Source organism: Acanthaster planci, linkage group LG05 (genome assembly GCF_054643075.1).
Source record: "Acanthaster planci isolate LZ-2023a linkage group LG05, COTS_SCS, whole genome shotgun sequence".
NCBI classification, from domain to species: domain Eukaryota; kingdom Metazoa; phylum Echinodermata; class Asteroidea; order Valvatida; family Acanthasteridae; genus Acanthaster; species Acanthaster planci.
In genome coordinates, this window is record NC_141781.1 from 8474686 (window position 1) to 8492365 (window position 17680).

A 17680-nucleotide genomic window follows, 5' to 3' on the forward strand; every position below is an offset into this window, starting at 1 on the left:
CATGTCCCTTCTTTGTTTAATGTTAATTTAGCCAAAAAATCGCTGAAAGAGCACAAGTTGCCCCAATGGAGGCATGCTGACCATTTTTCAAGGAAATAAAAACACCAGCATTACAGAGTCGCGAAGTGTGATGCCATTTTGAACCAGAAGGTATTGTGCAAATGAATGGAGTACGCACACATGTTGGTTCTCGTGCTGATCCGTGCATTACCTTTTTAACACACATAATTGTGCACATGGCATATTCATCTCTGTAGTCTATAGAAATGGTATTGCCACCTTTCTTGTGGAGGAGGGGACTTTTGATTCGTTTAAGGATAAAAATTAGACAGTCATTTTCAGAAAAAGAAATTCCATGTTCCTTCCCCTCAAGACCTGGACATGCTACTATTATGCACTTACCTGCAGAATTGGTTTCTCTCTATGGTGCATTGAGTATTAACCCCTTTGCGCCGGGACGCAGGTAGAGCCGCCGTAAAAATTGAGATTCTCAGCCTGCTTTTCAGCTATTATTCTTGGCCCACGCTCGAGCGAACATGGTGAAAGAAGGCAGACCCTGGCTCTTGTATATATGGTAATTGGCCTTTGTGTGTAGCCTAGAAATAAAAAGACCGAATTTGCATCATAATCACCAGCTTCACAATAGTCCCCACTTTGAAAAGAGGCAACAGGTATGTGGAAGCGTGAGTAGAGCTGCATGCCAACAAACAATCAGCCTTTTCACCATGTAATTCAAAGCGTGCAGAGCGCGCAGGGCCACAAACTGAGAATTTGCGGTTTGGCAGGTGGCCTTCATGACCAAGCGAGGCTGGAATTCTTTGAGTCAGCTTTTGGGAAGAAATTCCCATCATCAAGGGGTTAATGTACTCAGTTAATGCTAGTTTGAGAGTATGGTATGCAATGGTTCAAATGAAACTTTGCGTATACTTTAGCTTCAGTCATTTTCTAATATGTTATTCCACATTGCCATCCACAGATCACATGGTCCCTATATTTTAAATTGCTTCCATGCATCAACATGCAGATCGTAAATAAACAACGATTCTTTTTTCTGTTTTCTACCCTTCACTTCACCCACTCCAGGTCTGACTCTCGCCTTTTCAAGGATGACCACGACATCCGCTTCAGCAAGATACTAAATTCGTGCAAGGTGCCTCAGATCCGCTACGCCACCCTTGAGCGCCTGCTGGAACGGCTGACGGACCTGCGCTTCCTCAGCATCGACTTCCTCAACACGTTCCTGCTGACCTACCGCGTCTTCACCTCCTGGCAGGAGATCTTGGACACACTCAAGCGAGTCTACCGCAACCCGGACACGGTGGAGAGCCTCCTGAAGTAAGTGTTTGCTGGATGGGCTTCCTATGTTTATCGGCATTGGTGCGCTTAACAGCCTTCACTGTTGAATGCTCAGGATGGGTGATCAGACGTCTTACTAATTGCTCCTACTTTGGAGGTGGTGTGCATGGGATCTGTATCAAAATGGCCGACTATGTTAAATAAACAAGCACTTTTTAGCTATGTTCATAGCAGTCACCATGTTCATTTATCCTTCTTTAGACCAATTTTTGTTGTATCCATACATGTACTGTATTATTTAACATTCCCCCAAAATGTTGGGTAACAGTTCAATGGGTCGTGAGAACTCTTTCATTGGGGCTGATACAAATGTTTCAGGATCACCAGCTATTGAACAAAGAAGTCATCAGTACAGTCAATGATATAACAGTAGTATATAGAGTTCCATCCTGTTCTTTTTTCCCTGTTCTTCCATTTTTGGAGGCTTGGGGGTCGAAACTCAAAGTCTCCCATGTCACTGCAGCTAGAGGTTCCAGAATACCAAGCCACAAATTTGTTCTCATTCTTCATAAGTTTTTCTTATTCAAAACTGCCATGCGGATTGAATAAACTCAACCAGTTTTTCAGATTTTGTTGAGGTAACTAATTAAACTTTTGTGGATGTGATGCATTGCGCATGAGCTGTTCCTGCGCTGTTCGGATGGAAATTAAACATGATGTACAAGTTATCATGTTATCGCTGTATAATACAATAGGACCAATAGGTACCAATGATGTCACTAATTATTATTGCTTTTATTATCTCATCATTCTGTCTGACCCAAAACAAGAAGTGAAGAGGCAACAAATGTTTGAATTACAGTAACTAAAAGTTATTGAGGTGTGGTTGAGCAAATGAGTACTTCCAATTCAGGATTCCTGAAAATTGTGCACATTTCTAGTGTGAATCCACCATCCAGCCCTAAACTGATGGACACGAATCATTCGGCCAGTAGCCCCCCACCTGTCAGCCCCAGTGTGGCCCGGTCAACCAGGCACAGCATCACCGTCACCTCGCCGGTCAGTGTTAACCACACCACGGGATCCAACCGGGAGTTCATTGACACCACCACCAACGCCCGCATGCACCCTTTCCGAAGGAGCTTCAAGAAGGGTAGGTTTCAGTGCAAAATGAGACATAGTCTCTCCGCAGCCCTGTGGGATATCTTAAGCAGAGGCAGCCCACATCACTCATGTTCGTGACCACCTCAACCTGCAGTACCTCTTGCTCACGAAAAAAGAAAAAGAGAAAAATGTTTTGGAGAAAAATAGAGAATGGCATAGTTTGTAGACAATTTCAAGCTTGGCCTGCTTTGGCTACAAAAAGAAGGCTGCACAATGCAAGACTTGTTCATTTAGAGGAAATAGCTATGGAGTCATTATATTGGTACATCTAACGTGAGTGTAGACCTACATGGACATGGACATGACGGAACTTATTTAAGGCCCTGCCAGCATAGTTTGTAACGCTCACAATTATGCATGCACGTTGATTTTTTTTTTTCACCACTTCAACTACATAAACACCCTAGGGAAAACCCTGCATCTAACTGCCAATTGGAGCGACATCAAGTTCTTTGTGCATTTTGTAGTTAGCGTGAGAGCTTTTAGGAGCTCCGTAAGACTTTGAGGTTTTGTCTGTTTGCTTTTAATGCTTGTAAGTTACTGTGTAATTTTAATGTCCAGATTTTAATTGTGATTTCATACACTGTACCTATTTTTTTTGGAGTTAATGCTTTTCTTGCAAAAATTATTTCTTTTCTTAGAAGGGAGAAGTGGGTAGGCATTTAATTGCGCCTTGAGAAACTCAGCCTGCATCTGAAAAGCACATGATATTCAGTGTCTTTTTCTCTGTAGCATCAGAAAAGTCCAGTCAGGAGAACGAGGCACCAACCACGGACCTGACCACACCCCCTGCCTCCCCACCCTACAGTAATGCCCTGACCCCACCCACCAGTCCGCGCATCATGGACCAGACGAGTGGCGGGCTGTCTCCCAAACGGATGCTGTCCACCAGCCATTCTGCACCCAACATAGCTGCCTTAGCAAAGGGCATCAAATCAGGTCTGTATAAAGTGTTTTCTTGCTCCATATTGTACTACAGTGGAACGCCGCTATACTGAACACTGCTATACCGAACATTCGGCTGTACCGAACATCATCCTTGGCTCCCAATATTTTGTGCAGGTTACCGAACATTATGCAGTTGCAAATCAACCGAGGTTCACCACAGCATGCATCAGAGATTGATCCTGAGCGGTAGCTTCACGACTTTTAGGATGAACTAAATATCAATTTTATAACTCAGTATTTAATGAAAAAACAAAAATAGTTAACAGATACATTTCTAGAAACCTCAAACGTGAATGCAATAGCAAAACATCACGAAAACAGCAAATCATATTATCACAAGAGGGTGCACTTCAGTTAGACAAGAGAGGGCGCTATTCAACGTGGCAACGAAACGTTTGGCAGTTAATTTCGGTACACCAAAGGACCACTGTACCGAACATGTAGCGTGGACCCCGTCGTGTTCGTTATAGCGGCATTCCACTGTACGGCTGTAACCATTGAATGGTAGGGTGAAACTATGTTACACGTTACTTTGCCTTACCTTGTGTTAAATAACTCTAGCCAACGGCAGTGGAACGATTTTCAAAGTGGGGGGGGGACAGTTGTGAGACCATCAGGCATCAGCCATTAATAGGCAGATAAGCCCAGCCCTACTGAATTCTGACCAAGCGTTGGCGGCCATCCCCAAGTCGAAAAAGTGATGGGGGCCAAGAGGCCCCTTTCTCTCCCCTCCCTGTTCACTGCCATTGTCTCAGGCAGAACTTTAAAACCACTAGGCAGATTTCTGTCTTTCCAACCATGCAGTTTCCTTCCGCTGCTGGGTTTAGTGTTACTTAATTTTCTCCTGAGAATTCACTGATCCTCGGAGGGGGGGTGGCATACCAAAATTGTTTTTTTCACTTGTTTCTTAAAACTTTACTGACTCTAGTGCACCACTTCATCCAACATCCATGCCCAGAATTTATACTGGAGCTGGACAACCAAACTGAAATCGCCCTTCTAACAAATTCGAAAGCTGCCGAGCTTTACAGTATTCTTAAGCTTTGCATTCTTGCCACAAATGAGTGTCAGTCATCAGTGGAGAATTATGCAGAGTACCAGTTTGCTTGACATGCCTGTAAAATTTTTGCCTCTGTTGTCTTGGTATCCAGCCGAGGTGCCTGTCCCAACCTCCCCTCGCAGCTCGGTCGGTTCCCATTTCCAGTTCAGTAGCTCCCCGCCACCCAGCAACACGGTGTCAGCCGGTGTGGTGGTCACCTCCTCCCGCCAGTCCACCCGGCGGTCGAGCTCCTCATCAGCCAGCGCAGCCTTCGCTGCGGCCACCGCAGGGTGCAGTAACCCGAAGGACGTGATCATGGAGGACAAGTCCAAGGACAGAAGGAATAGGGCCTTTGGCAGTAAGGGTTTTTTTTGTTTTAAAATGTCATTAATTAAGGGGCTGCCAACTTGTGCTAGATGGCTTATGTGTTTGAGACTAGCATTCTCTCGCAAGTCAGAAATTTTCTGCGTTTTTTGTAACTTTCTTGGTCAGTGGGGAAAGAAACAGTGACTATTCATTAATGACCATTTTCATGTCGGCTTATACCTCCAGGATTTAGCCTTTTTAGCCATTGAAAACACTTATTCGGGCTAATTTGTTGTATGCATACACCTGTAAATGTGTGTATAGAATAACCAGGTGACTGCAGTAAGAAGATTTAAGTTTGTGTAACTAAACCTTCATTTATTTCACAAAGACCAATATGCAGCAAGCCTAGCTGAAGCACGCTTATCCCCTTCAGAGAGGGTAGCTTAGACCGGTGAAGTAACAATGCAATTCAAAGGCATATTGAAGTGGGGGTCAATTTTGGAGTTTTGTAATATTTGGAAAGAGGAACCTGTCCCCTTTTTAATTCCAAATAATTGGCAGAATCACATATTTAACAATGCCATTTTCCCAGCAATTGTGAAGGTAGCATTATTCGTGCCTGGTCTGATATGTTGAAACAACGTCGGGAACAAAGACACAAAGCTGCCAGAATAATGCCACATTGTCACCTTATACTAAGTGTTCCATGTACATGCCATTATAAAGCTCTTTTTCTGCTGAATTCGAAAATACCAATTTCTTAGTTTTTGAAAATTCTGACTTTCAGCTCATTGTGCAGTGACAGGTCACATATTTTTGCCACCCTTAGCACTTCCAGGCCATTGAATAGTGTTCGTGCAGCATTATTATTAGTTACAGTAAGCACTACTGTTGCTCTATGAAATTTGGCCCAGTTTGTACCACTGGCAAATGCTGCTACTGCTAGCACAGTTTCCAGCATCAGCACGACCGTGGCATTTGTCAGTCCACGGCAGTTTCGGGAATACACATACATCTGGGACTAATGACCAATCAATCCCCCTTTCCGTCTTGGGCAGGAGGCAAGTTGCAGAGCTGTCTTAGCAAGGAAGTCATCAGTTCTGCTGCCACAGTGAGAGTCATCAACGTCATCCGACACTGGGTCTCTAAATTCAGTCAGGTGAGTCACCACAGACAATTAGGTGGCAGTGAAGCGGTACTGTGTATTTGGCTGTAGTGGTGTCATGAGAATTCATTCATTAAGTACTCCTGGATGTTTCTGGAATACCGTGACGGTCGATGAAAGTGCAGCAATCAATCATTCTGAACATTAGGACCTCAAAGAAAGTATCTCATCTCTTGGTCTTTGCAATAAGGTTTTGCAGCAAGAGGGTCGACACATATAAGCAGTTCATTTTCTTACTTTATGTATTAGTGATTACTGTGCTTCTGTGTCTTGACGTCTCAATGCCCTTATGCACTGATGTCTTGATGCTCGTAGGCCCTGGTCTGGTTGGTCTGAGTTCTTCCTTCCCAGTCCCTTCTTTTTACTTTCATCCCCTGATTTCAAGACATTGAAGCCATCTGTGTTGGCTGGGCTTTGTTTTACTGCATGCATAACATGTGGTAAAAGCCAGTGGACTCCAGCATGACAAGTGGTGCATTTTCATTGACTGTCAGTGTGTGTATTTGTGATCGGTCACCACAAAATGAGCTGAAAGTCAAAATTTTCAAAAATTGAGATATTGGTATTTTTGAGTTCAGCAGAAAAAGAGCTTTATAATGGCATGTAAATGGAAACATTTAGGGTAGAAGTACAAGGTGACAATGTGACATTATTCTGGCAGCTTTGCATCTTTGTTCATGACATTTTTTCAACATTTCAGACAGGCATGTATAGTGTTGTCAAAACTGCTGTGAAAATTACATTTTGAACTCTATGATCCCGCAAAATATTTGGAATCAAATAGGAGACGGGTTAGTCTTTCCAAATATTACAAAATCCTCAAATTAACCTCCACTTCAATATGATTTGGAATCTTCAAAAAAAGAAAGAGTTGAATGCGACTTTACGCTCATTTTGTCGTGACGGTCACATTTGTATTTAAGTTCCCAGCTTGTTCATCATGCTGTAAACTGCCCGTCTGTGCACATTTTATTCAAGTCCATCGCAAGCAAAATCATAACTTAGGCCACAGGTAGCAAAAGCAGGAACAGTCATAAAGGAATAGTTGTGTGTGTCGCAGCCCAGTTCTATGTTTTGCAACGTAAATCCCGGTCACCGGTAATAGTCTTGAGATGGACTCGAGAAAAGTGTGTGAGGATTTTACTGCAACACTGTCAGTTGCTTAACCCCTTCGTGCCAATAATTCCTTTCACCGTGACTGCTGGGCTGTGGTATGCCCTGAATGGAGGGCTTTGTCCATCAGCAGGCCTCATTGAACCAGCCGCTGCATGGTGAATAGACTGTATGTGTGGTATGCACTAATCCTCACACAAAGCCGCAGCTCTTGCCTCTCCCTGAGCGAAGGGGTTAAGAAACTTAAGTAATCATCCTCTGGGAAGTCTTAGAAATAGTAAGTCTTTATGAGACAGGGGTTGAGCAAGAAGATGAAACAAATTGCCTGCACTGTTCGAGATACTGTGCTCTTCATTATTACCATGATGAAGCACATGTGACATTTCCAAATCACTTTTGACCTGTCACTGTTATAACTTGGAAAAGCTTTGGGGCTTATTCCTCATGTCCAGGATTTTGAGTCCAACGGCGAGCTAAGGAATGCAGTAATAGAGTTCTTGGAGGAGATTGCATCCAATACTAACCTCCTACCCACGGAGCACAAAGGAGCAGCCAACATTCTCAGGTTTGAGTTTTTAAAAACAATTCAGTGTTTGTATCAATTAATGCTCATATTTGCATCTTGGTTATTTCTTAATCACTCAGTAATTACTTGTGTAAAAAATAAGATTTTAGATTAGCCGTTATTTATGATTTGCGGTCATGCATGGATAAACTCATGACACAGAAATATGAAAAACAATCCACAAAGACATCGCTGTGAAGTACACACTAAAGCCAAACCACCTTGCAGCATCAATTATATAGGGAAAGAATTCTGGGAACAGTAACCAGTAAAAAAGTTGGTGTTGAAGTGTTTATTACCCTTGGGCTGTGGGCCTACTGAAATACCTCGCCTGGTTTCCTCATATTGTAGGCAGCTGATGTCTGAAGACTCCACCATCTCTCCAACGATAGAGCAGGTGATTGGTGTCACGCCCAGCCACCCTACCTCATCACATGCCTCGTTTGAAGACTTCTCCGTCTTGGAGCTTGCCGAGCAGCTGACCTTCATTGAACACAAAATCCTCAGGGCCATTCCGCCGTGGTGTGTGTTAATAAAAACAAAAACTTACATGACTTGACACCATTCAAAGGATGGATTTGCAAACCAGCTGACACCGGCAAGCTCGGTGGTCGAGTGGTTAAGATGTCTGCACTAGTAAGCAGGAAGTTGTGGGTTGAATCCCACCCGTGTACGCTAGTGGTTTTTTTCACAAGCCTTCTGGGTTAAACCTGAGTATACAGTGTTAAAATACATGTGGAGCAGGGCAATACTCCATAATTGATTGACACCATTCCTTGGATTCTCTTTGACATATAGTAGGGACATAAGTTGATTGAAACCACCTGTCCTGTCCAGTGCCAGCAATCAAACCTGTTCATGTGGAGAGATGATAACATAGTTTGATTTGGGGCTTTGCAGGGAGTTCTTGAACCAGTGCTGGATGAAGCAGAACAAGGCAATGAAGGCACCTCACATTCTTGATGTCACTAAGAGATTCAACCAGGTAAAGATCTATTTTACCCTATATTGTTGGCGGTGTGGGAGAAGTCCTGTTGTTCCTTTGGCAAGTGAAATATCAAGACAAGTGGTTAGAGAAGACATTTGGGTCTGACCTACAATTCCCTAGCATTTCATCAAATACCACAACGTACATGTATTTGGTGATGTTTGTTAAATGATTCCTTATGACAGTTAAACAGATGTGACCACAACAGCCTTGTCAAATGGTCAGTTGTCTGTCATCGAACAGTTCTTAATCTACAGACTTGATGAAAGGAAGGATTTCTCTGAATTAACAGCTCAGGTAGGAACTGAGAAAAAGGTCTTGACACCTGCCTGGATCAGATTTGAACCTTGGCGAGGAGAGCACCTCCATTTCCACCCAACCTTTCCATCAATCAGGGAATCAGATTCACCAGCGTACCCTCTATCTAGTTATATGAAATTTTGGACACTGTTGTCTCGCCAGGTCAGTAAACTGGTGGCCTCGGAGATCTTACGACAGTCCACGGTGGTTGGGCGGGCAGCAGCCATCGAGAAATGGGCAGCGGTGGCCGATATTTGCCGCTGTATGCACAACTACAACAGCGTGCTTGAGATCACGTCAGCGCTGATGAACAGCTCTGTGTATCGCCTCAAGAAAGTCTGGGACAAGGTGCCGAAACAGGTGCGTCAGCAGACAGTATTTGGCATTTCATAAATAGAACAATAGGGACAGGTTGCCTCTGTGCACTTTCCAATCATATTTCGGGTATTCGTTGTTGTGCTTCACCCTCCAAAACTCTTCCACATTTATTGATAATGCATGTTAACAACTTGCCAACTTCATTACTCCACAACAAACCAGTCCCGATAATGATATCATTTTGGCCAAGAATACCCACTTTTTAAAATAACAAGATACCACAACTTCTGTCCTATACAAAGTTGGACTTTACAAAGGCTGACCCTAAGTGGTCATTTGTTCAACACTTATAAGACGTTTCTCACCACATCGTTGCTTTTGTGAAACTACTTCGCCAAGGGTGCTATGCATGCCTTCGGGTGTTCAAAACATAATATCCCACATCACAGCAGTCAACAATTGTTTTGTCATATCTGTACCTTAATTATGTTGAGGCTGAGAAATTTATCCAAAGAATTTCAGAAGTTCAAAAGATGACCGTCAAACTGTATAATTAACATAACTGACATAGAGGATATTGTCTGCGAATGCACTGATCATCCACTTTCTTTAATTGCATAAACTTTAATGTGAAAGTAGTGCGGATACCACCGACTACAAGTTCACATGTCACATAAACAGTGAGTGTGATATGCAGATATATCACCCTGTCATGTAATCGTTCTGAGCCAATGAACAGACAGTATCCAAGACAGAGGTATAACAAAAGATGATGTCACAGAGTGATATTTGCTACAACACCTGGCCATGGTGCACAGCTTGAGGAGGGCTCCACTAGTCTCCACACAAGCTCAACCTTGAGCCTCGCTTGCCTGTGTTACAACTCAGTGAGAATCACTCAAACCTGGGGACGAGCAGACTGTCACCCAGCTCAGCATACAGAATTTGCTAGAATATGTCAAGACACAGGAAAGCCCTGCCTATTGACACATCATGCAGTATGAAGTGCTCGGGTCATTCACTTGGAACAAAGCAAGGGTTACAGTAGTCAAAAGATTTTGAGCTCTTGACATCTTCAACCCTAAAAGAGCTGGGCTATTTGAGCCACCTCACAGCAAGGGGGAGGATAGGGAGATTCAACCCCCAATCAGAACTCAGCTTAGCATGTTTGTAAAGACACTTCTTCTTGTGAAGTTTCAACTCAATCTGAAGTATGGTTTTGATGTTATGGTCAAGGTTTTATGTCTGCCAGCCCACGCGCATTGAGCACGGCAGTGGAAAAGTATCGGTTTTGGGGGCTGACCTGTCTCAGAAAAATTGGCATTGTGCGAGATACGCTCGATCTCACAAAATTGGTGTCAAAGTGACCGCACTTCCAAAGACTTACCTCATGAAAAAATGCACTGCAGCGATATCAGAAGAAATCTCATGGTGGAGTGGAATCTGCACCCCCTAGCTGTTTTAGGGATAAATGCTACAAGTACTCCATCATCTGAGCTGTCTAACTTTGCACTGATTATCTACCACCGTGTAAGTTTTGGTTGTGGCTCTTTTACAGTTTGTTTTGTTTTGCTTTGCTTTTATTCTTTCACTCCCTGAAGACGAAAACTATGCTGGAGAAGCTGCAGGTGCTTGTTTCATCCGACGGACGTTTCAAGAACATGCGAGAGGCGCTGCACAGGTAAAGATAAGGTCTTCTCTCAGAGATATTAAATGTTTTGGCAGTGTACATTTGTGTATCCAGGTATTAATGCACAAGCGCTGTCACTCCTACTGTTTGTAATCCTGTGGTTTTCAGGATTGACCCTCCTGCCGTGCCCTACCTTGGCTTCTATTTGACAGACCTGGCCTTCATCGAGGATGGTACTCCCAACGTCACTGATGATGATCTCATTAACTTCTCAAAGATGCGTATGGTAAGTTGGAGCCTGCTCTGTTAATGTGTCCTTGCAAACTTGGTTTTATTTTTAATCTTTATGTGTTTTAGTAATCAGTCTTCTTTGTATTGTTACTTGCGAATTCAAGCATTGTTTTTTCCCATCTTGTCTGATTATTACAGCTTTGGTCCCTTGTGTTTTCACTTAAGGATTAGTTCTCATATGCAATGACCCCCCCCTTTGTTTTTCTGTTTCAGATTGCTCATGTGATCCGTGAGATACGCCATTTTCAGAAGACATGCTACACCATAGAATTGGACAAAAGGGTACGATTGCTGACATTATTTTGTCGCAGTTGGAAGTCCAGCAAAAATGTACCAGTTAACCGAGCTGTTTGAAATTGGAGCAAAGACCCATTTAATCTGCTCTTTCTCCTTTGTTAAAATTCTGTAACCAGTGTTTGCTTTCAGCTGAGATTAACTGGCTCTTGACAGATTTTCGACACACTTTGATGAACTGGATGTATATCGAAGGTGATACAAGCAGAAATAATGAAAAGAAAATAGAGATTGAAACTCTGCAAACATGAAAGTTTTTGAAGTATAGTTGCTTGAAATTGCAGATAGGATTGCATTGGCACATTAGAATTCTGCTGCATTAACTCTAGAGGCATTCCATTCCAAGTAAACTTGGATTCTGTAACAGTTTTGGAGCACTTTTTCAATGGCTGTAAAAACTACAAGGTAGCAGCCCGTTACAAGGTTTTATGTTCCATTCGTATTGTGCATTTTCGGCTGTAGGTTGCACTCTACCTGTTGGATAGCACATTGGTCATGGATGACGACGATCTGTACGACTTGTCTCTGGAAATAGAGCCTCGCCAGTCAACCAGAGTGCCTTCAAGTATCTGAGGGGGGGAGCAGATTGATAAGTGAAGTCGTGAAGTTAGTTGAAAGGCACTCCAACCGTGGATAAGGCTCTAATGAGGAAGATCGTGTGCATGTCACTCGAAGCTGAAGCCTTCTGGTCTGCCATGATGACTTGTCGGTCTTTGCTATCAGTAGATTGAGAAGATCCGTCAATAGAGATCGAGATGGTGAGGGATGAGGGAATTTGTCATTCCCCTCCGATTGATGGTGAATTTGATGTTGGATTTCCCATGTTGTGAGATTCATTGAGTTGAAGTGGTATAGCAGGTGTGACTAGAACAAGTTTTGTAAGGTAACCAGAAAGAATGTTTAATAAAAGAGTGACTTGGATCAACCTGCAGTGTGGCCTGTTGCTGGTGTTAAGTCAGAAGGATGAGGTACGGTTTGAATCCTCCTGGGTTTAGTTCTAGATGTTGAAATACTGATACTTATCAGTATGGCATTTGAGCCATTCTAAACATGAAGGTTCTAGATCTAGTTGAGTCACCAGTGTTTGGTTTGGGTCCTGTTTCTTTGGGAATTCAGAAACTATGAACCCGATTCAGGTTGTCTGATTCAAAATTTTGCCAGTTCCATTTATTTTTCATTTTTCGAATCCTTTTAAAAAGTCTTGGCAGTGGCCAAACTTTCACTTCGTTGTTCAGTTCCGAGTCCAGATTCCAGGACAATTTCTGTACAAGGTAATACGGATGTATACACAAAATGTACAATGCAAGAGTGCTTTTTATCCCCGTGGATGATTGCTCTTTAAACGAGAAAGGAAAAAATTAAAGGAGCTCAGCGGATGGTCTTGACGCTTGAATGAGTGATTGGTAGCAAAGTGGAGCACTGAGTCAGTTGGGCAGGCTGCTCAAGAATGGATGATGTGTGAAACTTCAGTTGGTCTGGAGATCAGATTGTGAATGAAAAAAATGGTGCAAAGCTCATTTGATGGTGGTGGTTGTTTTTTTTCTTTGAAAGTGCCAATGTAATATTAACATTTCTACCACCCGGCATATTGAATAAGCATTTGATGCTGCAATAATATCTTGTCAAAATTGCACAAGCTTTAAACAGGAAGATGAATTGGACTTTCTGGATATATTTTTCCACGTTTCAAAGGCGCGTTTCTGAGATTTTTGAGCGAGAACAAAGAGAGATTTCAATTTTAATGTTAATGCGTTGTTGTAGGTAGTTGGTGTTGGCCAAGATGACATAAATCAATGCCCGCCCCCAGCTAACTTCAGCTGTATGATATTATGGTCTTTGTGTAAAGTATTGCATTTCTGTAAACTATTCGGTGGTTTGTTTGAGGTATATTTTGTGGCCCATGAAGGGTGGAGTGATATTTATATGTGTCCTGCAAACACGAGCAGGAGGAACTCTGGATGCTCAAGACGCCTGGAAATTTCTTACTGACAGAGGTCCACTGGTTTTCACGGACAACTTGCATGAGAATGCTGTGGAGATGCACGTACCTCACGAATAGCCAGTGTCTGTAGTGGCGTGGGTTTCAAACATTGTTGGTTTGCTGGTCAAATTTGCATCACTCGATGATAGTTTTCGGTTTGAAATGTCAACAGCGCTGATTCCTGTGTTTTTGCGATTCATGATGGTATGAAGCATGCTCAGGATTTGACTGGCTATAGTGTAAGAAACAGGAGTTTTCCGGGACATTGTCCCCCCCCCTCCCCATTTTAAACTCACCAAATTTATTCGTTAAATGCATTAGGCCTTTTTCTGCAAAGCTTCTCACGCTCTAGAAAAAAGAACAATGGTGGCCCAACAGGTTTATATTAAGCTCGGTATTTGTCAAAGTATCTACCGCCTCCACTTCTTGATCTCTGGCCGGAGCAGATCCAGGTTCCTGTCTGAAGTTCATTCCCATTTTGTGTCACAGTTGTATCGATTGCTTACCAGTAGCAGATAAATTATGTTCAAAAGCAAAAGAATAATTCGCAAGGTACTAAAGAGTTGCACACGGCCATAACATGTAAGAAATATTTGTACTACCGAATCATGCAAATACCAATACTGCCCTCTTTAAAAATAAAGAGGGCAGATGCACGTTAATAGAGGCGAAACCTCACTCCAACCCAGGGCGATACTTCTGTAAGTTTTTGCCGGCCATGCGGATAGTAGGCTGTAGTAAAGAGACCATTTGTGGTCACCAAACACTGTTCAGCGCCGTCCAACCCACAGTATTAACTAGTTATGAGACTCTTGTTGTAATTGTTGATTAAAAGATGACGTCACACTAGGAACTTGTGTTTGAACAGGGTGCCCAACGGTGCAATATTGCAAAGTTCTGCCATCTCTAAAGGTACGCTAAATACATCTTAATACAGTTGGACACGAGCCAGGGTGGACCCACCTTGCAATTCTGACGTGCTGGTCAGTGATTCATTGAATGATAGATATCCGTTTTCTTTTTTTCTGGAACTATATTTGTGAGCTTCGACATGAAACCTTGGATGCGAGATGGACATGTTTATGTAAACACGGTTAATACGCATTTGTAAGCATTGGATTTCGAAGGATTTGAGTCTTCTAATTTATTGTGGCTCGAAAACAAAATGGAAAGACTAGACGGGATTGTTGACAAATAAGGTTGAGACATTTCCCAACAATAATTGATCGAACTAAAAATAATAGTACTGATATTTTTCTGCAATGGTCAGCATTATGGACTGGGCCTAAGTATTACACATCTTGTAGTACCCAGCAATGTGTTGTAATATTGGCATGAGCTACAATCTTTCTCCAGCAAGTTGTGGTTTTATAACAAAGGGCGTGGCAGCTTTTTTTTGGGGGGGAGACGCCTTTTGAACAGAAAAGATAGAGAAAACAATTCCATAGCCCAAAGGTATTGTGAACTAAAGCCCGGCTTAATTCCACACTTATGCATGTACATAACGCAGCAGAAATCTGTTTGAATTTTTCATTCAATGAACTCGTGTGTGAGACTCTGTACGTAACTGAATACCTTTTTTACGATAGGCTATATAGCGCCGATCACGTTACACAAAAAAGACTACGAGTTTCTATCTTTATTGCATGAAAGAAATCTTGCCAAACGTGAACTCAGTTGGGAGAAATTGATTTCCCAAGTGATTGGAATCTCACTTTTGAAGGGGACCTGCACTTATACTTTTGAGAATAGTGTATTGTGGCTGATTAATGAGAAAATTGTTAATACGACTCAAATTGAGTAGGCCGGTTGAATCTTTGGGATGTCTTGACAGTGCAGTTGAGTGTTAAATTAAGAATTTATATCTTTATGTATGTGTATTGAATTTAGTTGGTTTCGTAACATGTATTGAAAGTGTTAAAAGACACTGAACCGAATGCTTATTATATAAAGAAGCCACTCATACATGAATTTTAAATGTTGCCTTGATGCATATGCACTCAGACTCCGTATAGTGTAATTCGACCGCCAGAATTAGAAGCCATCACTGCGGTGACACAACGCTCGTGGGCAGGTGGTACGCGCGCGTTACATGCCTCTTCGACCAACAGGGTGTCATGATTTGTCAAAATGTACGCGCCCGTCAAGCTGAAGAATGTGCGTTTGAGTGCGGTGCCACCACAGTCATGGCGTCTAATCGGATTAGGCTATACGTGCACTGTTACAAGTATTTTGCAAATAGTAGATTGTAGTATTGAAAGAAGTAAATTTGCAGACAACTTATTTGCATCGTCTAAGCGCTTACAGTATTCTTTGTTACATTGTCTTTAATTTTTCCTTCTGCGTAATTTTTTTTAAATTTTTTTCCTTCAGCCAATACAATATTACCTTAGAAGTCTAAGCGTGCAATGAAATGTTTTACATTATACATCATTGTACATTTTCCCAAGTTATTTCCCCCCTTTGTTTTCAAAGCTTCTTTTATTATATTATTCTGTATAGTTTTTCCTTCTACATTCTATTTCATATTTATGTGACCGGTGCGGGCACTCTTATTTCTGTATTTATTTTAGGAAATATTTTTGTTATGACGTAAATCAAACAAAATTTTTATATTGAAATTGCATAATCAAGTTTTCTATAATTTAATGACAGATATATGAAATCTTGCACGTGTATATTTCCTCTTGTAAACAATGGTCGTGTACATATTATAGAGTCAATTTCAAAAGTAATATATTTGAATTCGTAAAGGTTACTTCTATTGACGATTTAATCAACGATGTTATGCTTATTTTGAAATAACTTCGGAACATTGTGTAGTGGATTTATCAGGATATTTATGCACATTTTCTCATGTATTGTAAATATGTTAGAATTCGATGCTTGTGTGAAAAATTGCTTGAAAACGGCTGTTGACTTCGTCGTCCACTTGGACATTTCAGATTGAACCTTTAATCCAAATAATGCTTTATTTTACATTTTGCAATTCCTTAGGAGATAGTTCTCCATTGAGGTGTTTATATTTGTCGACCAGAATGGAATTCATCTTCGGTACACTTTTGTCATCGGTAATTGAATTTGAAAAATAAAAGTTTCTTGCAGCTTTACGGAAAATGGAACTTCATAAGGTTAAGTGAATATCAATCAATGCCGTGGTGGAATTTGAGACTTTTGTATGTAAATGTCCTGGGAGGAATCTCTCTGAATACATGCAACTGACTAAGCGTAATTTCATCTCTTCAAACGTTTGGCGAACCTCAGGCCTCCCCTTTTCTGCAAATAAGACGAGGAAAGTTTTACAAATCTTTCATCCACAAGTATGTGAAATGTCATATCTTGTGGTTGTACTGATCTTTTTGAATATTTTGTCAGAGAAAAACAAGTTAAACAAGTAACAAAACTACCAAGAAAGATATCCCAAAATAAAACTTTATATAGTAGGTTATTGTAAGGCATCAGCATTGTACATATACGTGTACATTTTCTTCAATATTGTCGCGATGCCTTTTTATCGTGCTGGCCTTTGTATGGTATTCTGCTGATGTCTTGCGGACCTTTTGGGTGCGTTCGAGCGAGCCACTCGTGTTAAACACGAGTTTAATCATGAGCGCTCGAACGGCTTGAGTATGACCCGTGGACAGCGAGGGTATACTCCTGCACCCAAGTGTAATGCGCACGCAACCTACTCGGTAAACAGGAGTAACCGCGCGAACGTACCCTTTGACACCGGTTTCACTTCCAGTTCCTTTCGATATCTCCATTTTCAAAGACAAGTAATACACGAGCCACACACATAAGATAGAATGGTCATGACGACGCAACAAACATGTCGATGGGATCATTATTTAAAACTTCAAAGATGCATACGTACTTAAAAATGGCTTGACGCGCGCAAATATTAGTCATGGAACAGCACAGCTCTTTGAGGGTGGACCAACGGCACGTAAGAAGATACGACAAATTTAACCCCGGTTATGAAGGTGAAAGGGTTGAGTTCGCTTAAAACTCTCACCAGATGTTCGAAGCCGTCTATTACATAACTTTTGCACATCGATGTGCAACGACAAATCTGTTCAATTATAAAGAAGAAACGACGGCAAGTGGAGATTCTTTGATTTGAAAGGACGAGGTTGCGAAACACTGTTATCACCTGACAACTTAGTTTCCCGATTTTAACTACATGAAAAAGGCTTATAGGCCTATCCCTCCGACCGCTCTCCACTCCAGCCCATTATTGTGCCTTTGACGGTGTGTTACTCTCAATCACACCCGTGGG

General features: G+C 41.9%; 1 protein-coding gene across 3 annotated transcripts in view; it reads left to right on the forward strand.

The window, feature by feature from the left end:
* LOC110987341 (ras-specific guanine nucleotide-releasing factor 2-like) overlaps positions 1-16523 on the forward strand; it is an 83129-nt gene extending 66606 nt beyond the window's left edge. For all 3 annotated transcript variants that reach the window (XM_022250005.2, XM_022250021.2, XM_022250012.2), the window contains 13 exons: positions 1084-1335; positions 2238-2449; positions 3193-3399; positions 4560-4805; positions 5815-5915; positions 7487-7599; positions 7951-8121; positions 8500-8584; positions 9050-9247; positions 10807-10886; positions 11004-11121; positions 11340-11408; positions 11883-16523. In XM_022250005.2, the coding sequence (XP_022105697.2) occupies positions 1084-1335; positions 2238-2449; positions 3193-3399; positions 4560-4805; positions 5815-5915; positions 7487-7599; positions 7951-8121; positions 8500-8584; positions 9050-9247; positions 10807-10886; positions 11004-11121; positions 11340-11408; positions 11883-11993 (1963 nt within the window). In that variant the 3' untranslated portion in view covers positions 11994-16523. The remainder of the gene's footprint in view (positions 1-1083; positions 1336-2237; positions 2450-3192; positions 3400-4559; positions 4806-5814; positions 5916-7486; positions 7600-7950; positions 8122-8499; positions 8585-9049; positions 9248-10806; positions 10887-11003; positions 11122-11339; positions 11409-11882) is intronic.
* The last annotated feature ends 1157 nt before the right edge of the window (positions 16524-17680 follow it).